The following is a 23027-nucleotide window of genomic DNA, read 5'->3' on the forward strand; positions in this document are numbered from 1 at the left end:
TCTCGTGTGGAGGTCTTTTTATGTTGGATGTGCCAGATTTCCTGGTTTTTTTCCGCTTAATTTTGTTTTAACTATGAAGAGCTGAACGCAAAATAGATCGCTAAACATGGCACTTATCTTAGGACTGGGTAAGAGACCACAGCCTCAGTCAAATACACTAATAGTGGCACGATTCAATTTCATTTTCAGTGACCATGATTTTATTCAGGAGCAAGAAAATCGTTTACTTTTGATGTGCAAGAGAACCATGGCGTTACCTGTCGGAAGGTGTGGACAAATTTTTGCTCTTCGTATTTTGTCTTATCTGTGACCTACGTTGAGTTATTTGTGAAAAAAGTGCGTTAGAATTCGGAGGTATCGCCGTAGGATCGTTGTGTTCACATGAAATCTGTTTTCTTTTGAAGAGGGATGTTTACAATGGCCACCTCTCGACCAGTACTGACCGAAACTATTCCAATTCCACCACTGGATTTGACAGGACGGGCCCCGCCTAGGTGAGCTGTCTTGTATTAGTTAGTGATAACTGCACTTCGTGTCGTGTAATTTCAGTCTAAAATCACAGTTGTGATTTCAAATCAAACTCACGCTATGCACTCGTTCGGTTTTGAAATCAGGCGAATGATTTCAGCAATTGCTTAGGGTTACCAAAGACCAAATTGCACTCCACTCAGTTCAATTATCATTATAAATTCTAGGAATACCACGGTTGGTTTGGAACACGTGGAAACTCCATCAGACATGAAGATGTGGCCGCTATTCCATAACGGAGTAGCTACGGGACTCAGGATTGCGCAAGGAATATCACAGGTGTGAAGACCGACAGTAGTTGTCTTTATTTAGTTCGAACAGGACGGATCAGTGTGCCAATTGGAAGAGCAGGTGATACGTAACTGGTTCATTCTTCCAGAATTAAGCCTGACCTCTTAGCATATAGCTAACCCTAAAAGAAACCAGCATGTAATTTCTCCTTACAGCGCTACTGCTTAATCAGTCATTGAGATCGTGATAACAAGGAAATGATCAGCAACCTAAGAAGCTTTTGATTGTTAACTGAATTCTCCTTGTTAGTCTCAAATAAAATGTATAGAGAAGAGTATGGAGAATTTGGATACTGATGTTAGGGTACTAATGGTTAAAGGCAGTACTGCGTCTCGTGCTTGGGGATATTTGACCGCGTCACAGTTTGTTAGTGCACTTTTACATCCTCAGGAAGAGGATGCATTTGGATTTGTAAAATGAAATCTCTTTCTCAAAAATACAAAATAGCGACGTAGATCTGGTATTATGAAGGCGTCAGTGTCTTACGAGTTAACAAGATCGTGGAATGAGAGTCGGAAATTCTGATTCTTGCATATCTTTCGCGTCGATCTTACTCTTATTGGACCTATTACAGCCAAGAGGAGGCTTGATTCAAACGGGTTACGGGGAGAATAGATTTGCTATCATGATTTATTACAATTTCTTGAATCGTCGTTACTGAATTCCCTCAGAAAAGTTTCGTATAAGTATCTGTTGCCATCACTTCTTCCGTGATATACAGGTGTCCAATCCAACCACATTCCAAAGTCTTGATGAAGGAAATTTGTTCAAGTCCTTTTGATTCTTTATATGCTTTAACAGATCGACAGTACCTGGATCGTTTACAACAAACCTAAAACCAATCAACAATCAGAAGAACATGCTGGTTTCCTTATGGCTCTTGGACTCAATGGCCACCTTAAAAATTTGTCTCACATGAACCTACATGACTATTTGTGTAAGGTGAGAACTTATAAGATACTGTAAGTAACAACATCACTTCATGTCACACACAATAAACCTACTGGACTGCTTGTGAAAGGTAAGACCTGGTAAGGCACAACAGGTAAAGACACAAATCGCTGTCCTGCGACAAATGCAGGAACTGCGATTGCTAGACAGAATGTTCGTTTTAAGCCCTCTGTTTTATGAATGTCGAGAATGGAGCGCAGATTAGCGCAGACAGACTCTAAAGCCCCGTCCAAACGGTTATGATAGTTGGTGATAGTTTGACTATCATCGACTATCATCAACTATCATGTGGTTTGGACATGTTCAATTTTGACATAATACTTGATGATAGTTATTGCCGTTTGAACGAGCGGATGATAGTGAGTAATAATTTTTCGGTCAGCAGTTTTGCCAAAAATGGGCTCAAACCGAAATGGCATATGGTAAAATGACTAAAGTGGCGGTCAAAATTTCGCAGAATGTCACGTAGTTCATTCTCATCCACTCCTGGTAGGCTTCAGTATCTTTAAATCGCAACTTTTGACTGAAATTTCAAATGCCACCGAAATGACAGACCTCAACGCGCGCCAAATTTGTTTAATGAGCAAGGATCTAAAGGGGAAACTCCAAATTCATACGCATCTTTCCAAATAGAATTACAAATATAACATGATGCTGAACAACGAGATATCATCATCGAATAGACGTCGTCACCAGATCATGCGCAAGGTCGTCTGCCAATCAAATGTGCAAGTTACTTACTACCCTACCTGGCTAGAAATTATTCCCAAGACTGCCCTAATCTGGACGATGACACTATACGGCTTCATTCAAACCATTTACTGTAATAGAAGAATTTGTTGCTGGTTTGTTTATTTAATGTGTACTTTCTTTTCTCCACTAGGGACACGAACTTACAACCGTCGCGCTTTTGCTTGGCACGGCAGCTGCTAAGTAAGTAGTCTATCCTACTGCAAATTATTTCGAAACCTTTGCGTAGTTTAATGAATGTTGTATCTGGCCTGTAGGCGAGGAACAATGGACGTGACCATTACTAAAATGCTGAGCATTCATATCGACGCCCTTCTGCCTCCAACGTCAGCAGAACTTGATCTGCATCATTCAGCACAGGTAGCCGCCATATTAGGAGTGGGTCTGTTATACCAAGGCACTGCACAGAGGCGAATGGCAGAGGTGCTTCTCTCTGAGATAGGTGATGAACTGATGGATTTTAGTCATTTCTCAATTCCTTTACTCACTTTACAACCTGTTAATGGTGTAGTCTGCTCCTTAGATGAATGAGGGCGACGTTCATATGATGAAATGCGTGTTGACTTAGTCAGGTCGGGTCGAATGGGAAAAAAATTTGGCTCTCAGTCATGACGCACGTATCATGCTGTGCTCGGTCCGCGCGTCATGACCCAAAGCCAAATGTTATCCTGTTCGGTCCTCTCACTCAGTCAATAAGTATATAACATATTTTACTTTAGTCAATTTTTGATTTGCTTCTAACAAAATCTCGCTCTAAAGGTAGACCACCCGGTCCTGAAATGGAAAATGCTGTGAATAGAGAATCTTATTCTCTTGCTGCTGGTCTGGCTCTGGGACTTGTCATGTTGGAGGTATTTCATCTGCTTTCTATTCAGTTAGGTTATGTGACATGAGGACGTAGTTGTGTAAAGCATTTTTCTGGTTGATGGTTTGAACTTATGCCCAATCCACTTGTTATTTAGGATAATTTGGTTTTATCAACTGGGTTGGTAGCTTTAGAAACTCTTTAAGGCAAATTTACATTATCAACTCAGTCGATAAGACCAAATCAGAAGGTGTAAGGTACGATGCCTTACAGGGGCTCAAAATTGTTTCTTCGTCCTACACTCGTGATGAGACGAAAGTGCACATATTTCTAAACTTTTGAAATGTTTGTATGTGTCTTCAGCACGGGAACGAAGCAGCCAGTGTGGTGGACCTTAAGATCGCCGACCAGTTGTATCACTACATGGTCGGTGGACAAACCAAACCTCAGGTCAGCTTAGTAAAATGATACCTATTGTTGTAAATAAATGGGTTAGACTGATTTTATTATGAATTTAGCTTCCTTTTTTTTTTTAACATATTAATTTATGAAAAGTTAACAACCTCTTGTTATGTATTCAAGATTTCAGTGTACCTTTCCTGTTTTACTTTTTTTTTAAGAAAGTTGTATCTCTTTTTGTAGTTGTCATTGGGTTTGTTTGTTGTTTGTTTTTTACATCTATTAAACGCAGATATTCACTTCAACTTCTTTTTTTTCTGAAGACTGGAACGCAAAAAGAGAAGTTCAAGTCTCCAAGCTATCAAATCAAGGTGATTGCACATAATTCAATGTTTTCTTTTTGCAAAGATATCATGAATTAGGTAAAAGGCAGGGCAAAATTTTTCAGCCCTAGCGGAGGAATTTGTATCTATCGTGAACGCTGCTATAGGAGCTTCCTTCTCTGATAAGCCCTCGTTTAAAACCTCACATTTCTAACTCTTTGTAATATTTTTCTTCGTCCTGAGTGACCGCTGCAATTAGTTTGGTTTTGGTTTTGGTTTTGGTTTTGGTTTTGGTTTTGGTTTTGGTTTTGGTTTTGGTTTTGGTTTTGGTTTTGGTTTTGGTTTTGGTTTTGGTTTTGGTTTTGGTTTTGGTTTTGGTTTTGGTTTTGGTTTTGGTTTTGGTTTGGTTTTGGTTTTGGTTTTGGTTTTGGTTTTGGTTTTGGTTTTGGTTTTGGTTTTTTCTTAGGTTTTGGTTTTGGTTTTGGTTTTGGTTTTGGTTTTGGTTTTGGTTTTGGTTTTGGTTTTGGTTTTGGTTTTGGTTTTGGTTTTGGTTTGGTTTTGGTTTTGGTTTTGGTTTTGGTTTTGGTTTTGGTTTTGGTTTTGGTTTTGGTTTTGGTTTTGGTTTTGGTTTTGGTTTTGGTTTTGGTTTTGGTTTTGGTTTTGGTTTTGGTTTTGGTTTTGGTTTTGGTTTTGGTTTTGGTTTTGGTTTTGGTTTTGGTTTTGGTTTTGGTTTTGGTTTTGGTTTTGGTTTTGGTTTTGGTTTTGGTTTTGGTTTTGGTTTTGGTTTTGGTTTTGGTTTCAGTTTCAGGATACTCATAAGAAAAACGTTCTGTTGTCTTTGAAGTAAGTTTTTTTAGTTTCTTGTCACGTAGGAAGGTGATAGCGTGAATATCAATGTGACGGGACCTGGTGCTACTCTTGCTCTAGGACTAATGTTTATGAAGACGAAAAACACGTAAGTTACTATCTAAAAGCTATTTCTCTGAAAAGAATACCGTATATTTTTTATCAATTAGTGCTAAGAATTTGGTGTTAAATCTAGAAAAAAAGTTCCAAAAGTTTCGACCAGCTGGTCGCCAATTTGTCCTAGAACTGAATTTTAATCGCTATGGTCAGCTGGGGATTAACTTGTTTTGTCAGTATTTTAACTCCAAGATGTACAAATATCGTAACAAGATTTCATATCTCGATTAATGAGAGACACTTCTCTCTTAGATCTGTCGCAGCATGGTTTGACGCTCCCGACACTCAGGTCCTGTTGGATTTTATTCGTCCAGATTTCCTCTTGCTCCGGGTAAGGTGTAATAGCAGAGCTCGCTGTGTATGAAGCGCGCGCGGCGAATCCCTATACATATAAAAAATGTTAGTAACCCATCAATCCGCTAAAATTTGATAGTGTTCGACCGTGCGACCTTACGCTCAAGGTGCTATCTTTAGCACGCACGGCCAACTGCATTGTACCTTTCACCACTAAGCTCGCCAACACAGTTGTAAAGTCTGAAAACCCTAAAGCTTGATTTCCTAGTGATCGCTGGGATCACTGTTGCTGTGATCGTTAGCATTTCTATGGAGAATGTTTCGATGTGTTAAATCCTTAAGCTTTGTCTACCGACGATTGTTATGATGATGAGGAAGCTAGGTTCAGATTTATTAGGAGTTGCTTTAAGTTATACTACGAGATGATAAAGCCAAGAGACTGACACTTCGCATATACCTTATTATAAAGGTAATCTCTTAAGTTATTTTCAGACTCAAGCTATATTGTCTCCCGGAAGTAGTGTGTTTTAGAGGTTCCTGGAATGTTTTGGTGAAGAACAAATAGAACTCTTGCGCAAAATGCTCGACAAAGGATCAGTTACTTCCTCGATTCGCCGAATACGAAAATGAAAGAAAATAGCTTTGTAATGGGAAAAGGAAGGAAATTAAATCCCCAAGGTTAATGCTCTCTCAGTTACAGACAGAAAAAGAGTTTTATCTTCTTATTTCACCATTGACGCTTATAACAATTTTGAAATCTTGTCAGTGGTCTTTGTGGTTTCTTTCTTGTGGTAACAATATTTATTAATTCTTCAGCTTCTTAGTCGAGGTCTGATCATGTGGGATAGCATTCATCCCTCTACAAACTGGGTGGAAAGCCACATTCCTGCGGTAGGTTTGGGATCACTTCGGCAGGTCTCACGGTACAGAGGTTTAAACGTCATGACAGCTTGTATAAAGAGCATATACCCATGTTTCTTTCTCGAATTTATGTACGGATGCAAGAACTAGAACAGAAGCTGAAAGGCATTAATTGAATTAAGAATGAGAAGAGAGCAAGACTGGTGGACACTTCAAAAACTGTTCAAATTTTTATCACAGCGAAGAAATTGTTTGCTAACGATTTATATTCGTATTCTTCGTACGTATTCTTCCCACAAGGTATGCTGCTGGAAAATATCGTTCTGATCTTGCCGCAAATTAAGTTTGAGCAAAAGATTATAATCTCGTGGTTTGACATGTGAAATAGTCTAACATTTGCATCAGCTGCCGAAGTAATCATTTAGGTGGACCCAAATAGGTAGATCGTTTGCACATGTAGAGTTCGCCGTTTGAACCTGGTCTCAGGTCACATAATTTGCTATTTTAGCTCATGAGGTATATTTATTTATTGATTTTTGCTAGATTGTTCATCAGTGCGATACCACTTCGGCTGAAAGTGAAGCAGCGAACTCAGACATCGACATGGAAAGTCTGAGGTAATTATCTCTTACTTATTACTGTACTGTGTTTTCGCGAGATTTTTTTCCTCTAGCGAGATATTTGTGAGACTTGAGTTGCTAAAGTTTATGACTTAAGCGAATAGCACGGTCCACCATGAAAAATGCTCTAGCTTTAAATCCAGATGTATTTTGTGCTGTAATCTTTATTCTTAAATCTTTCATTAACTGCTGCAATATTCCTTAAGATGCAGTCCACTTTAAAAGTTCTTGCCCAGTTAGGTTGTGATACTACGCACAAGTCGCAAGAAAAATTCACAATAACGTCAACTACTCTTTTTTCGATAACCGACGGATGCTGACCTCGTACATTGTCTTTTGAGCCAAGGTGGTGGTATTTTTTGTCCTTTGAGTCGTCCTTTGAGCGACTTACAACATTCGACTCCTTAGACTCCGATAGTGACATCTGAACTCCTCTAGACTCTGATAATGACATCGATGGTAATCCGAGACTGCATTGATTTTGACTTACTTCGCTCTGTGATTTGTCAAGAAATCTCGCGCCACTCTCGCGACAAATCAGATGCAAACCTAAATCACGGCTCGGTCACCCGCGTTTTCCCGCGCTTTAGATAGTTTAGTTTTACTTTCCTCTCTCCTGATTGGACGTTATGATTACTTTGGTTTTGGTTTTACGACATTGAATCGAAAATCGCTCTATCGAAATGAAATGTCAATCACTGTCAGGAACGGTGTTTTTTAAGGAAGATCACACCACACGATATACCTTTTCTACTGAGCCAGGCCAATTACTCTGACGAATTATGCGGCGTGTTTCGTAAAAATAAAAACGCTTTCGTTTTTTTCGTTTCATCTAGTCAGGCGAAGATCAATATCATTGCCGGTTGCTGCATGGCCATGGGATTAAGATTTGCTGGTTCCGCTAATCAGGAAGCCTTCAACTCTTTGGTATGTGTAGGAAAGGAACTTACCATCGGCCATTTGCACGATGATGTTATTTGACTACATCTACCAGGATCTGTCAAGTTTTGTTCTTTTGTGCAACAGTTTTGGACGGAAGGGTCCGTAAATGTTGCGAGAGGAGGGCAGCAATCTCCTTTTTAATAAGGAGGTCATCATGGAAACTGACAAACAGCCCTTGCCCAGTAGATCTTCATTCACTTTATCTCTCAAAGCCATCATGTTTCCTTTCATGCCAAACGCTTATACACGATCAAGTTATTTATGTGGTCTAAAACGATGAGACATATCTCGATAAAGCTCAGTTGCAGATTATTTTCAAGTTTTGTGTTATGGTTTATTTTTCAGATGCATTACACTAAATACTGTAAAGATTTGTTGAGCAACAGTGCAGTGGAACAGGTGCTTATCATTCCCAATTCCAAGATCAATATAACAACTGTTGTAATGTTAATTCTCTTAAAATGGGAAACGGTAAAAATTTAACTCCCTGCCGCCAGGAACTTGTCATGGAAAGACGTGACACAGCCCTCCACCAGTAACGCGAAGAAATCCCAGTTGGCATAAGTGCAGGGTCTCTGTGTCTCCCTTTCAATTTAGTCGAACTTTACGTGGCCTATGTCTTGGGAGTCTTGAGAGGATTCCTTCTACAGCCTTACTGAATTAAATTTGTTTTGATAATTGTTAAAATTACTACCGTGTGATTTGTACTTTTAGGCTGGGAAGCCTACAGTTGAAACGTGCCTCAACACAATCCTCTTATCGCTGGCTATGGTAAGTTTTGTAAAAGTTGCATAGAAACAGCCATGTGATCGTCTCGGTAGACTTCGGAAATATGCATCCAGGCTTTGGTCGGGGCTCGAACCTGGACCCTTCAATCCTGAGTTCAGTGTGTCAACATTCACTAGCTGCGTGCCCCAAATTCTTGGGGTATTCTGGTATAAAAACACTCGAACGCTAAGTAAGTCAGGGGTGTAGGTTTTAAAAGAAATTGTGGTGCTGCGTCGGTGGGGTATAACAGAAAAATTTAGTTGTACTAACCGAGTTGATGATGTGAATTGACCACTGAAGGTTGATTCTAGCCCTTCGTCAAATAGCATTTTCTTATTTTGGTCCAAAATTTTCTCTCGGCTCGCAGGTGATGGCGGGAACTGGTAATCTCGATGTGCTTAGGATCGCTCGACAGCTGCGTAAAAGGCATTCCCCAGATGTTCCGTATGGGAGTCACATGGCGGTTCATATGGCAATCGGCCTTTTGTTCTTGGGTGCAGGAAGGTATCAACTGAATTACTTACTTATTATTCAGTTTACCTCAAGAACTTTTCCGCAACGTAATTGCAAAACTGAAGAATTGTCAATTTAGTGTTGAAAGAAACTCGAGATTGTACATTTCACTTCGCTACTACTGATTGGTCCAGAAAACTCGCGCCACCTCCTCAATCTGTCTGATGCAAAACTAAATCCAGCTGTGATTTGATAGTTGGCGTTTCCTCAAGCTTCATGCTGGTGAAAAGAGTTCAATTTACGCTCTCATTGCCTTGTTGTATTGTCTATCTTTGTTCTGATCGGCCATTGTGTACTTTGGTTTTTTTTGACACTCAGTTAAAAAAGCGCCGTAAGGTTCATTCATTATTGTTATACAGGTTCACTCTGAGTACCGACGGACCTTCCATTGCTGCGTTGATATGCGCCTTCTATCCTAGATTTCCAATCTCAAGCACTGATAACCGGTAAGTTAAAAATACTATAAGCACTGGTAAGTGCTAGAGAGACTAGATTTATGCTGAGGAGCCTTATCACCTGCATCGCTGTAGTTTATTTTAGCTTTTTGTATCATAAAGTGGTCAGGGGTGTGGCCAGTCCTCCTGAGATGGACTCATTTCGTCAGCCTCTTCTTTGACAGTTTTGTCGGTACCCAGTTATGATCCTAAGAGAGGCATCGCGATAGCAAGTTTATGGCCCAAGAACACACCAAAATACCCTGGTCAGAGCTCAAATCCGCACCTCTCGACCTTCAGTAAGTTAACATTTTTGAAAGACATCTCGTGTGGTGCTATTCCTTGAACAACAGAGGAATTGAAACACGTAGGGGGAGTAGGGTGTGACGCTCCACCCTACCCTGCAGGAGGCACTGTAGCATTATATCCAACTGTGGGAAGGCCACTGTATGAAGGGTAGGATCTAGCTGCTAGAGGATTCTGTGGACCAACATTTTCAAGCTGATGCAATAACAGATATTATGTGTTAATAAACTTGGGTTGTCTAAGGACACAACACACTGACCAGGTCAGTCCAAACCCAGACCTCTCGATTAGGGTACTGGCCACTAGGAAGGAGTAAAGTTGCAGTTAGTTTTATGACCTCTTTATCTACTTCCCAGACTAATTATCTTTTCTCTTGGTTCTTAGAAAGGAGCACACAGAAATACCAAACTTAAATGGTCGAAAACTGTTCTGATTTTTGTAGGTACCACCTGCAGGCGTTTAGACATTTGTATGTACTTGCAGCCGAGCCTCGAGTCCTTGTTCCTCGTGAAGTGGACACAAACAAAGCCTGTCATGTTCCTCTTGAAGTCACGCTCAAGGTGAGGCCTTTACTTAATAAACCACCTTCGATCTATCAAAATTTAGCTGCAATGGCGAGGGTTTGTGTATCAAAACGAAGGGGACGAATAGACAGGCTTGTCCTGTTTCCTTCGTTTCCTGTCAGCCTCGATATCAGACTATTCTAGTTTCCTTTGCTTCCTGTCACCTTCGATATCAAACATATTTTCGAATAGTTAGGGACCAGTCATATACCGTCCAGGGAGGGGGTGGGTGGTAGGATTTTTGGGGGAATCACATGGTTTTCGTATAGGAAATACAACCTCAATGTATCTAAAATCTGTTTGTATCATACTGTGTCTCAGGATAACATGGCATCTAATTTTGACAACGCTTTTCCATCCACAGTTTTTTAGTTCTTATTTTGTCCTTCTCATGTCTTCCGCAATGTTATTCATATTAAAATTCCCAGAGATCCTAAACTCACCATTTTAACGTTTTTTCAGGAAACGCAGTTTTACCCAGAGACAGTTTTAAAACTCACCGCGCCTTGCATTCTACCAGAACTGCAGCTTATCAGAAAGGTAGGCCGGCAAACACACACTTGAACACACAACTTGTTTGTTAAGGCTACTAGTCTTGACAAGTCACACTGAGCCTATAGAAGGCGTGTACATTCTCTTACGTCTTCAAGGTCAAAGCTAAAAGAACTTGAAGCGTTCTCGGGGAGCGTCAGTTATTTTAAGGGAACCTTTCAGGGTATCTTTGATTTCGAAACTGGGCTTTGCTTAGATCTTTGACTGGGAATAACTTTGCAAAGAAAAAAAATCCACTCTATTTCCTTGTTAAACTGACGTTACTTTTTAAGACTATTCCTCCGTTAGAGTCGCAACAATTTTATACTCATTTGACGTTTTTGCCTCTTTTTCTAGATATGTGTTTCGGGGTTGCGTTATTGGCCAATCACAATCGATTTGACGGAAAGCAACGACTCTTTTAGGTAAGACTTTTTTCAGAGTAAAACTGTGAAAAGCTCTCTCATTATTCATTTACAGGAGTTGGAGGAATTTGGTTGTGTCACGATTTACCTGATCCCCCCTATGAGGCTATAATATTCTTTTTATCCCCTTTCCATTGGCCAGAGCCAATTTTCCACATTCCCCCCTTAATCCCCTTTCTGTTCTCCCTGAGAACCAGTAGATCTCCCCCAATACCCTCCCCACCCCCCTCCCCTCCTCCTTCCGTGATGAATAAGGACTTGTCCCTTAGTCAACTGAAAAGATGTTGGAATAGAGTTTGTTGTTTGCTCTCGTCCTTGCTTCAATAGTTTTAGTAAGTAGACGAAGTACTAATCTGTGGATGTTCAAATTCTCTTTTTCATTTTTGCTGTTTCCTGTTTTTTAACTGTTTGTTGTAGTTGTTATAATTTTTTTTTCAGTCTACTAACTGCCAGTCAAGGAACTTTATTTGTTAAAAGAAGAACGGGTTTTTTATCTTATGCCGACGATCCCCAGGTACTTAGTGCATAAAATGACTCTTAATTGAAGTATGTCCTCAACAGGCATTCTGTATTTCGTTATCTTACAAAGTTTCATCCAGCCAGGTGTAATTTGAAATTTGAAAAAAAGCCCGACTGGAGATATATTTATGGTCCTATTCGTACAAGCGTCTCAGCTATGAGCAATGTCGTATCTGACATGATCTGAGCTTCATCGACTTGAAAATTTCAGATGAATTTTAAAATTTGTGGAAAGCTTTATTGTGCAAGCGTCTTGAATTCTCTAGAATTAATGATAAACAGCAAACGTGTCTGGAGAATTAACTTTGCTGAAACATTGCTGTCCTCTCTCCAGGGTTATCGAAACATTCTTGCCAAGACATTTTCTGCCCAAACAGACCAGGTAAGAAACCGCTTCGTTGAAACAAAACTATTGATTGCTCACACGTTAAGCTGTGTAGCTCCCACTTTTCTGAGACCCGTTTGCATTTACGACTTGGTCTCCTTCCCGTTAAAATTTTAAGAGTATAATTTAAAGCTTATCCATTTTAAAAGGCATTTTAGAATTGTTCATACTAAGTCGCTTGTTGTATTGCTTTTCATGATAATATCCAGCTAAACTAAGGTGTGTTTTAATATTTTAATGGAACTGGGCTTCAAAAATCTTTATATTACGGCATCGTATTTGATGGTGATGTGCACTGTACCCTCCGTCTTGGGTACTCAAATTTGCAAAACAAGAAATTATGTTTTGATTTTTTTCTTCTTATATGCTAGATAGAAGTGGTACGAAGCTTTTCATCAGATCCGAATCTCATAGCGCTGGTGGAGTTGTTTGGTGACAAAGATCCCTCAAACGAAAGGGTGAGCGAGGCACTCTGTAGTTTCAACAGAACCATCAACAACGCCACATTTTAAGAAGTTTGAAAAAACTCTCCCCCCCCCCCCCTCCATAGCCAGTCTTTCGTTTTGATGTCCTTAAATTTTGGTTTGCTGATACCCGTTTCTACTCCTGGGTTAATTAGCACTGTGAGCAAAATATTTTGTCGAAGAAGGGAACTTAAAGAATGACCAAGGCTTTACCTGGGGGTTTCCAGAAAAGCAGGTTTAAGACGGTTTACCGCCGCCCCTAAAAACCTCTCACCACTGCTTTCCAGTAAGCTCTTGTGTTTGTGCGTCACCTTACGGCTCAGCCGCCTATTACATCATCATCAGCCGCTTATGGCAACAGTTTTTGACACCCCTTTTCTACCCCGGATCTGTTTACCAAGTGTTCAGAGCGTTCCCCATAGAGCCAGCATTTCACCTTATTGAGTTGTGTACGCTCACTGAATCTGCAAGTAATTGAACCAACTTTCGCAGGCCTTTCGTCAGTTTTGAAGGGTTTTCAATTCCTCTACGTCACCTTCTTTTTATGCCTTTTGGTTGTGTATATACTCAAGATTATCGTATGTATTTACTCTTTTACAGGAGAGGAGGTTATGTTCGTTCATTGCATCGACGCTAGTGGAAACTGTTACAGAGGAAAAACCCGAAGTTTTGCAGATACTGTTGCGCATGTGGCAGGTATTGTAGACCGCTACAGGGGGCGGGATGCTTCACGGTTTCTGGGGAATTCAATATCTAAGCTTAGCTTTCTTTTCTCGTGGTTAAATATCGTTTGTGTTGTTAATGAGTGATTGTTGGGTGTTTCGATTGTAGATTGTTCATAATTTGGAGTATGAACCCGACCCAGGCTCTGTCTGGCAGATGAAGCTGGCCGTAACATTCTACAAGAAAGTGTTCTCAAGAATGTCTATGCGCATGCGCAGGAAGGTATGCTCAGTGTAACAAGGGAGTGAACTCTCAACAAGAAGTAATCTACATCTGTCCCATTGTCATCGCAGATTGTCCACTATTAATCAAGAAACTAATTTTATAGTTGTCGGTACTCTAGAAGTCTAGTGAACTCTTACTTTATTCCACAATTTACTATTTAGTAAAATTACGAAATCTGTTTTCGCCTGGTGCGATTTTAGGAATGGTGCTATGTGTTATTAACAATTCAACTTCAAGGATTTGATTTATACTTGTCTCGTCTTGTTGCCTCACCTTTGCTCGCAAATTATTTGAGAGAATTTGCTCTCGTATCAAGATTTCTCGCTAAATGGTGGGAGTGTGTATTTTCATAACCCTTTTCTTGGGAAATGAGTTGATATTGTGAATAGAATTTACATGAATCGCGTGTAGAAGTGGGTGAAATCAGAGTTGATACCCTTTTGCCCAAAACCGTTAATGGGTTGCCAAAAACTGTCTTTTTTTTCTCCAATTTTAGCCTCTAATTAGTGGGGACTTTATTGAAGAATATAAGTTCCTTTTAGAAGAATCCATCGACCGCCTTATGAATAAAAGTAAGTTACGTTTCCTCTTCACCCAGTTTTTAGTGCGAACAAAGAAAGATTTTACCTCAAGTGATTGTTGAACGAGGTCAAATTAGACCCAAAATCTATCGTCTTGTAGTGATTACTCACATTTTTTGGCGCACAAAGCCGTTTAAGTGTATAAATCTACGTCTTTGAGTAACGTTGGTTCTTTGTAATACAGTCAAACCTGTATTAAGCGGTCAGCGACGGGGAAAGGCAAGGTGGTCGTTAAATACAGGTATCGTAGAATAGGGGCAATGCTAAAAAAGATAAAAAACGCTACTTAATGTAAAGAAAAAAACACGTCGCTCAAAAATACTGCTAAGATTGATTTCGGAAGAGGAACATTGATTAAATTTTACTTGAAATATTATTCTTAATTTTATTTGAATGGTTTCGCTTTACGTGACCGTTCAATACAGGTGAAGACAATAATAACGTGCCGTTGGGACTCACTCAAAGGTGACCACGCCTGCTCAAAAGATGTGACCGTTTAAATGGGTAAAATTACAGTGTTTAAGGGGCAACAAATTTGGGATTATCCAACACAGGGTGACCGCTTAATACGGTGTCGCTTAAAACAGGTTGGAGGGTATTTATCTTTCTTCTGTTGACCGTTTTGATTACCTTGGTTTTGGCTGAACGACACTACAAGAAGAAGCGCTCTAATTTTGATATTTTTAGAGGGGAATGGGTGAAAAAAGGAAATATAGGTAAATTGAAACATTGCTGTTTTTGTTTTAAAGATTCAATATTAGCAAAAGACTGTTATAGTGCTGAGGAACAAAAGCGAAAATTCTGTCCAGCGGTGTGTTGTTTTGCTGTATATCACGACGTCCCGTTGCCGTGCAGTTTACCGTCTTTACTCCAGCAAGGTGACGTTTGTAATTCGTTTTTCATGTATACCTCCCTAGTTCGTTTCTTCGTGAATTTTTTCTCCTTCGATGAATTTTCTCGCCTAGCTTGAATCCAAGTTTGGTTTTGATGTGAGTAACCCCTTAAGCAGTTGTGTTGTTTGAAAGTGTTCCGTAATTGTTTCAAATTTCTCCTTTAGTGAGGACGGTAACACAGTTGTGGAACAATTTTGATTGTTATCAGCCAGTTTTAAGCGCTAAAAAGGTAGTGGGAGCGCCATTGTAAACCAGTGGGCGGTGGAAAAAGAAAAAATTCTGCGTTTTCCTCAATAACTGGATAGTAGGCGGCTGCGCGTGTGGAGACTTTCCGCGGCATAACGCACTGTCCGTACGTCCCAGCATCTTTCTGAGACGAGGTTACGTTTCCTCCTGTTTCAGCGGTTTTGATGGGCTAAACTACCCCTTTAGTTCATTTAGCTTCAATGTAAAATTTACTTTAACTGCTGTGTGCTTCCACGCCAAGCTGTTGAATAGAAGTGAGGTTAAAGCTAACTCCATCTTGATATAAACATCATGACTTCAAATAAAAATCCCTTTGTTATTATTTGAGTTCCTTTCCTCTATCATTGTAAAGTCACTTCTAGTCTCGCTGCCATTTAAAGGCTTGGTTGCATTTCACGTTACTGAACTAGAATATTGTCGGTTTTGCTTCCACAGGCAATGTTCCCAGTCTAGCAGAGATGCTGCAGGGTTCAGAAGATCTGCCACTGACATTAACTGCAATGCTGAGACTGCAAGCCCAAAGCTAGTTCCTTTCCTTGCTTTTGCAAAGAATCTATTCAACTGCGTGACGGTGGTATGAACAACAAAGAAAATGCTCTTTTTAAGTTGTAAACTTTCGGTTGAAATGCTCAGTTAAGCTAACCCGGTTGGTTAAGAAAAGTAAAGGACTGGGGCCTGGGACGAGTGTATTCTCGAGTTGCTGAGAACTAGAGAAAAGAAGGAAGAGTCAGCGCTCTCTTCATTTCTGTTTTCCTTCTTTCTTTCACGGTCCGTTTTCATGCTTTCTTTCACCTGTTCCAAACAATTTGAGAAAATAATATGTACAGAATAAAACGTTATTTGAAAAAGTACACGGTTTATAATTCTCCTTTTTTTTTAATGCACAAGTCCGGAAATTCAAGATCGAATGACATATAATTATTAATGTAGGATTGAGAAGTGGCATTCGCCTTGAACATCCATCGATCATATGAGACACAAAGAAGTTCATTTACCTCTGAGCCTCTGCAATTTTTAGGAGGATTTTTGTTTACAAGATGAAAGCACCGTTTTACCTTTCCCCGAACCTGTGTCTTCAATATTTCTCTCTTTATTTGGTTGCTAGGCGTTCCGCTATGCATCACAGCCCCCTTACACCCCCTCTGCTAAGCCTTTTCCTCTATCACACTACGTTCTATTCCTTCTTATTACTTAGTACTTACGGGTTTTATCCTCGTTCTTGTTGAATCCTTCGTCCTATAGACATTTCCCGTTTTGGACCAGATAGGTTTTCATTTGAGGCCTCCTGTTCAGCTGTTGGATACCCTCTGAGCTCTGGCAGCTATGATCTCCGCTGACTTCGTTGTTCTTTTAGTGTCTCCAGTCTTTACCTGCCATCAAAACTGACTGCGTAAAGATTGGCACTAGAGAATTTTGGCGCCATTTTTTGTCGAACAAACCAACATGGCTGCTACGATTAGAGGGAAAATAGTCTCAACGTTCAAATTACATGGCCTTTCACTCAAAATAGACGCATCTAAATTCCTCGCAGAGGTTTTAGGTTCCTTGACTGAGGTTGAGTTAGAAGATTGGCTGGATAAAATTGTGGAGGGAGTCCAAAAACAACCACTAACTACTTCACTTGTCGACCGTGATGTAGTCGAACAGGCCGTTCAAGAATGTAGTCACACCGCTGAAGACGACAGCGATCACGCGTTTACCTTCATTGATGCTTTCAGCGTGCCAATATTCTCGTTTAACCCTGACAGAAAAAAGTTTCTACCGCATAACGATGTCAGTTCTCTTCACGCACATAACCCGAACGCCAAATCCATGGTGTTCCGAGAGAGGTACAGAGTACTTCATCAACGAACCATGAGGCATGAATTATTCTCGCCGGTTGTAGAGGGAGCTAATCAGAGTCAAGTGGCGGAGAAGTTTGCTCTCAAGCCCGTAGAATTCCTGCTAGGGAGTACTGCAAACCTGGGACAGATAATTGTGCTGGGAATGCTAACACAAATCAAAGAGGGCAAATATTATCTGGAAGATCCTTCTGGTGTTGTGGAACTCGATATGCGTCAAGCCAATTTCCACACTGGTCTGTACACAGAGAATTGCTTCGTGCTTGCTGAAGGAACTTACGAAGATGGTGTATTCCGCATCAAAGCCTTAGGTTTTCCCCCAGCAGAGCCAGGAAAAGTGACCAGAAATCATTTTGGTAATGTTAATTTCTTCGGCGGCCCTTCCTCCACCAGTTTAAAAGCATCAGCAAAGCTTAAGGCCATAGAAAGAGAGAACCACAATGCAATGTTTGTGATCTTGTCAGATGTATGGCTGGACCAGCCAAAGGTTATGGAAAAGCTCCGAGCATTGTTTTCAGGATATTCAACCATGCCACCAGCCATGTTCATTCTGTGTGGAAACTTCACCTCTGAGCCATACGGCCCTAAACACTATCACACTCTCAAAGCGTCATTCCAGGCTTTTGCCAAGTTGGTGGCAGAGTTTCCACCACTGACAGAGAATAGCCGTTTTGTGTTCATACCTGGGCCACAAGATCCAGGACCTGGAAACATTCTTCCAAGACCCCCAATCCCTATGGTTTTCACGTCAGCCATCACTGAAAAAATCCCTATGAGTGTATTCACTTCCAACCCTTGCAGAATCCAGTACTGTACCCAGGAGATCATTGTTTTCAGAGAAGACCTTGTAAACAAAATGTGCCGCAACTCAATCAATCTGTCATCAGACTTGAAAGACATCCCTGTTCAGTTAACGAAGACAATCTTGGCACAGGCCCACATTTGCCCTATCCCACCCCATGTCAGGCCAATTTACTGGACTCAGGATCACTCTCTCAGGGTGTATCCTGTTCCAGATCTGATGATTTTAGCCGACAAGTATGATCCATACACCTGTTCTAGTTTAGAATGTGTTAGTACAAATCCCAGCTCCTTTGCAAGGAACGAGTTTGCTTTTAAAGTGTACTGGCCTTCAACTAGGGAGATTGAGGACTGTAAGATCAGTGACTAATGTTCGTTTGAGGTGAGAGTACAATTCAGCAAAGGAATGTTGTGTAAAGTGAATTAGTGATCACAAATACTGGAAAAAAGACTGTATTGAACACAGTGTTACATTACTTTGTAAATAGGAACCGTCTCACTTTGGGTGTACTTCTATGTTTCAATACCAAGTGGGAAAGTTCCCCATCCAGATGCAACTGATGTGAAGGAATAAATTTACTTATTATATCTCTCATTTGGTATGTGTACCATGATTGGTCAATTTATTGGGCTGTATGTCACTGCATAGTGTGCTAAATTAAAGTCTGTTTGAATTAAAATCTTCCCCTTGTTATTTGAAACCTGAGATATGATAGATATCCTGCTGACCTAGTTTTGTTGTTCCCTGCTGCAAATTAAGGAACATCAACATCATCATTTGCATGCAAGCTTTGTGCTTGAACTTTAAATTAGAGGGAAAAAATTGGTCTGTAACTTACAATATGGAATAAGAAAAGAAGGTTTATAAAAGGTATATCAGGCTGAGTTTAGCAAGTTGAGAAACTTTGACTTTCCTATTGACAGTAATTTAAATATTGAAAGCCAAGGCAAGTCTTGCAGTGAAAAAATCTTTCCAGTGAAATTTATAGCATCTGGTATTTGTGCTTGATTTAGATTCCAAGGTTAAAATACTATGATTGCATTATTGTAATATAACGTTCATCCTCGTAAAGATGAGTTGCATACTCTGCAACATTCAAGTGGTTAGCAATTGGTGCTTTTTCATGAACTGATTACCATGTCAAAGTGAATATCAACTGTGTGATTGTTTGGATTATTATTTTAAAGTCCTCTTTAACTTCAATTTCCAACCAATGTGATTCATGAATGAAAAGTGCATGACCTAAAAAGCAATATTATTGCAAAATTCTTGTAAAAGCAACGGTATGGTAAAATAAAAATAACAAGACAATAGATGGTGCAAAAAATATATATCTATCGAATCTTTTAGCTTTTCTTACCGAATTGTGACAAGAAAATCCCCTCTAATTTTGGAGACAATGACTCGTTTAGCCGATGTAACTTACATTGCCTGTCACGCAAGTTTTGTCAAAGAATCACGCAAACAATCAACAGTCACGGAAGATTCATAACTCGACATGTTTACGTCAGTCACTTAGTTGACGAGCGAGAGATTCGAAGTAAAACGCCATGGGGACTATAAAGGCCGGTTATCTCAACAAACTAAGTAAGTTTCTCTCGAATGAGAATTCTAAGAAGTAGCCGAAATCAATAGAAACACAAATTCTTCTCATTCTTAGGCGGTTTCTTCAAGAATTCTTGGAAGAGAAGGTACTTCGTTCTATACCAAGATGGCGTATTCTGTTATTACCAAGACTCAAAGGATAAGGAATGTGACGGTAAAATCCACATGAAAACAGAATGCCGACGAATAAACGTTGGCCAAGCCGTTGGAGAAGGAGTAAAGCCTCCTAAGGACAATGATTTAAATGCCATGTTCTGTGTTTCTTCGCCCGAACGGACGTGGTATCTCTACGCAGAGAGCGAGAGGGAAGCAAGGTGAATACCTCGCCAGTAACTTTGACAAGATTTGGGGCGTTTTTATCATTGATCTAAACTTCTTTGGGTGATCATTACATCTAAGTAGTTTTTTCATTAAAGCAGTTGTTTGACTTACATTTAGACGTGACATCAGATCGGTCAAACAACTATTTTTTATTTTTTTTTATTCCGCCCTTCATAGCTTAATTATATGAAACTCGGTGTTCACATTTAGGATTAATTGTCTTTTTAGGAATCAAAGGGGTATGGTTTGGGTAAATAATATATATATTCAGTCACGTTAGAATCCTACAAGTGATCTAGTCAGTATAAAATGATATCGCCCTCGGTCTTAAAATTATTCCTTTACTCCATGTTTGCCACAAATTTTGATTCCCTTTCCTCAAAGTTTATTCCGTGTAGAATAATTTACTTGCATTCATAAGACAAACGAAAGCGGATGTTTCACTGATAGGAAAGGAAACCACTTTTTTCCCGCTTATGTTTTATTTCATGTATTAAAAATATTATCTTTTTCTCTGTCTGAATTAATTGTTGATTATTTTTGTTCCAGAGATTGGATTTCAGTCTTAGAACAAGCTAGGGTTCCAGTAAGTACAGCTTATTTGTGACTCTAGTTAACTAATGTTTTGTGCTAAGCAGAGTATATCACTACACATGCCACACTGTATATTTAATTAGGTGTAAGAATCAACAGCCAATGTCATAGTTCAGAATATGCTTCTTTTTTTATCTACTCAGCAAAAATTCAGATAGTTGATCAGGGCTCTTAGCTTAACTTTTTTAGGCTTGCCTTTTTGCAATCTTAAATGCCCCTGGATGATTACTGCCAGAAAACAATTATTTTTGGAGGATTTCTTATATCTTTTAGGAACACTTTTTCTCTGTTGCCTCATCAGCTTATGTATGGTGGTCAACAGAACCCTCCTATGGCTGGTTCCTACTCTCCATACAGTGCTCCTAGCACTGCTGGATATGGAACAACAGCACCTCCTGGTTATGGAGCAACAGGACCTTCTGCAGGGTATGGTGCAGCAATGCCTCCCGCTGGGTATGGTACAGCATCACGCCCTCCACCAATTGGTTTTAATCCTTCAGTTGTTCAAGGAGCAGCACCATGTAAGATTTTATTACTCAAATATTAACTTAGTGGAAGTTGAGAGGTTCAGGTTTGAGTCTTTGAAAGGCCAGTATGTTGTGTGACAAGGCATGCAAGGCATATAACTCTCACGATACCTCTCTCTATCCAGGATTATAAATGGGTAGTGTCAAACTGTCTTGGTGAATTGAGCAAATTCTGGGGAATAGCTTGCAAAAGAGTAGCATCCCATCCAGAGGGGGTAGGGATACTTCCTAGTCATGCAATAATACAAAATAATGGAACAAGCTCTGGTTGTGTTGGTCCTGGGGCTGGAGTGCTAATTATACCTTTTTAAATTAATCTTTATCTGAAACAGAGACTCTCACCTTTTCGTATAAAATTTCCAGATTTTTCCAGACTTTCTATTATAAGGGGTTGACATGTCTGTGAAGTAGCACATTCATTTCATTGTTTTTATCTCTTGATTCATTTCTGTCAACAGCTGGTCCCCCTCCGCCATATTCTCAGGGCCCTCCACAGCCCCAAGCAGCATATAGCCAGCCACCACCTTATCCCCAAGGGCCACCAGGAGCAGGATATGGACCTCCCTCTTACCCTCCTGCTAATGCCCCACAACAGCCAGGTTATCCAACACAGCCCCATCCCTACCCACAGCAAGCCCCTGGACCTTACCACCCAACCCCTCCTCCTGGTCACTATCCACAGCAGGCGTACTATCCCTCCCAAGGCACAACATACGTGCAGGGTGGCAAGCCACAGACTGTCTATGTTCAACAGCCTCCTCAGCAGCATCACAGCGGAAGGAACAAAATGATGATGGGAGCTGCTGCTGGTGTTGTTGGTGGAGCGGCAATGGGTTATATGCTGGGTCATACTGTAGGAGGGATTGGGCATCATGGCTTTGGGGGGTGGGGATCTGACCATTCATGGTCTTCAGGAGGAAGTTTTGACTGTGGCTTTGACTGAAAAAAATAATTATTCCGCGTAAGTTTAGGTCAAAAGACATTTGTTCTTCCATTTAAGTGCTTAACAGTCAAAGATAAAAAGAGAAAACAATGGGATGACTAGTTTTCTTAAATTTTTTTATATGTTGCCATGAACGATAGAACAGGTGGCTATGACCACAACCAGGCTTATACAAATATTACAACAAAAATTTCAGATTTGCAGTAAGACCACTAATGAGGGGTTTGAAAGCAGTGGCCACTGAACCCCATTTATAATCAACAATGTCTAATTGCTTAATAACTATTTCACGGGTTAGGTGCAATTACTTTTAAGACTAATAACTTTTTACGAAGACTCTGAAGTCAGGGAAGTATGTCACCATTTTATGCAGTGCAAAACTGTTATTTATTTTACCTTTGTGGTAACTGGATTATAATTATTTATCTTGAAGTACTATCTTCAAAGATAAGGATGGAAGGTGCTTTCTGCGAATCGTCATTTCTCTAACGGGAGACAGTTGACCTTTTCTATGGAATCTGCTCACCCTCCACCTATTGCAAAATGACTATTGATGGAATGAGTCCTTTGTAGCTTTTTATCTCCCAATGACTTTATTGAACTTTCATATAATTATTATACAAAGTCAGTATAAAGAGTTGAAAAAAAAAAAAGAGCAAGATAGAAAGCTGTTACCCTTGGTCAACTAGACTAAGTGTGCAATTAAGAAATATCAGATACAATTTACATAGAGTGTATGACAACTAAGAACCATTTAGAGTAAAAACATTTATCACTTTATTTCAATTTACCCTGTGAATAAATTATTGTTAGCTTGGCCTTCACCTTTATGGAGATGTTAAACTTGGTTCAGGTAGGCTTACAATGAGAAATGATATAGATCTTGAACAAAAGGCAAATTCTTTTGGTGGTGGCCCAGAATATTAAGATGTTAAATGGTATTTCAGGGTTGTAGATAAGAGCCGGCAGCTGGCGAATTACACCGGCTTCTTTGCAAGGTTTCACTGGCTACTTTCATTGCTCTGAGAGCCTGTACAGAGATGATGTTTATCAGGTCTAAACTTGGGCTCAATAAAAATATAAATTTGCAC

The 23027-nt window shown here is 39.9% G+C and overlaps 3 protein-coding genes across 3 annotated transcripts in view; all 3 read left to right on the forward strand.

Moving 5' to 3' along the window:
- LOC131784814 (anaphase-promoting complex subunit 1) overlaps positions 1-16132 on the forward strand; it is a 34567-nt gene extending 18435 nt beyond the window's left edge. The window contains exons 32-60 of the mRNA XM_059101645.2: positions 190-267; positions 405-494; positions 696-807; positions 1621-1761; positions 2654-2703; positions 2778-2962; positions 3280-3371; positions 3689-3775; positions 4048-4095; positions 4920-5002; positions 5263-5341; positions 6121-6195; positions 6709-6782; positions 7622-7712; positions 8073-8126; positions 8442-8498; positions 8863-8999; positions 9368-9454; positions 10191-10308; positions 10774-10851; positions 11200-11267; positions 11706-11781; positions 12121-12168; positions 12543-12629; positions 13236-13331; positions 13467-13580; positions 14080-14155; positions 14914-15042; positions 15739-16132. Of these exons, the coding sequence (XP_058957628.2) occupies positions 190-267; positions 405-494; positions 696-807; positions 1621-1761; positions 2654-2703; positions 2778-2962; positions 3280-3371; positions 3689-3775; positions 4048-4095; positions 4920-5002; positions 5263-5341; positions 6121-6195; positions 6709-6782; positions 7622-7712; positions 8073-8126; positions 8442-8498; positions 8863-8999; positions 9368-9454; positions 10191-10308; positions 10774-10851; positions 11200-11267; positions 11706-11781; positions 12121-12168; positions 12543-12629; positions 13236-13331; positions 13467-13580; positions 14080-14155; positions 14914-15042; positions 15739-15830 (2602 nt within the window). The 3' untranslated portion in view covers positions 15831-16132. The remainder of the gene's footprint in view (positions 1-189; positions 268-404; positions 495-695; positions 808-1620; positions 1762-2653; positions 2704-2777; positions 2963-3279; positions 3372-3688; positions 3776-4047; positions 4096-4919; positions 5003-5262; positions 5342-6120; positions 6196-6708; positions 6783-7621; positions 7713-8072; positions 8127-8441; positions 8499-8862; positions 9000-9367; positions 9455-10190; positions 10309-10773; positions 10852-11199; positions 11268-11705; positions 11782-12120; positions 12169-12542; positions 12630-13235; positions 13332-13466; positions 13581-14079; positions 14156-14913; positions 15043-15738) is intronic.
- A 575-nt stretch (positions 16133-16707) lies between these two features.
- LOC131784855 (DNA polymerase epsilon subunit 2-like) lies at positions 16708-18540 on the forward strand. Its single transcript, XM_059101685.2, has one exon. It carries the CDS (start codon positions 16747-16749, stop codon positions 18313-18315), a length of 1569 nt encoding a protein of 522 aa, XP_058957668.2. The 5' UTR covers positions 16708-16746; the 3' UTR covers positions 18316-18540.
- Positions 18541-19425: 885 nt separating this feature from the next.
- LOC131784809 (uncharacterized) lies at positions 19426-23024 on the forward strand. The gene is made up of 5 exons (XM_059101641.2): positions 19426-19533; positions 19607-19865; positions 20422-20458; positions 20768-20987; positions 21452-23024. Exons 1-5 carry the CDS (start codon positions 19497-19499, stop codon positions 21934-21936), a joined length of 1038 nt encoding a protein of 345 aa, XP_058957624.2. The 5' UTR covers positions 19426-19496; the 3' UTR covers positions 21937-23024.
- Positions 23025-23027: the final 3 nt, after the last annotated feature.

Source organism: Pocillopora verrucosa, chromosome 7 (assembly GCF_036669915.1).
Source record: "Pocillopora verrucosa isolate sample1 chromosome 7, ASM3666991v2, whole genome shotgun sequence".
NCBI lineage: Eukaryota > Metazoa > Cnidaria > Anthozoa > Scleractinia > Pocilloporidae > Pocillopora > Pocillopora verrucosa.

Coding starts and splice junctions, on each gene's coding strand:
- LOC131784855 (XM_059101685.2), top strand. CDS start 16,747: ATGGCTGCTACGATTAGAGGGAAAATAGTCTCAACGTTCAAATTACAT.
- LOC131784809 (XM_059101641.2), top strand. CDS start 19,497: ATGGGGACTATAAAGGCCGGTTATCTCAACAAACTAA. Junction 20,459..20,767: donor TAGAACAAGCTAGGGTTCCA/GTAAGTACAGCT, acceptor TTGCCTCATCAG/CTTATGTATGGTGGTCAACA. Junction 20,988..21,451: donor TGTTCAAGGAGCAGCACCAT/GTAAGATTTTAT, acceptor TTCTGTCAACAG/CTGGTCCCCCTCCGCCATAT.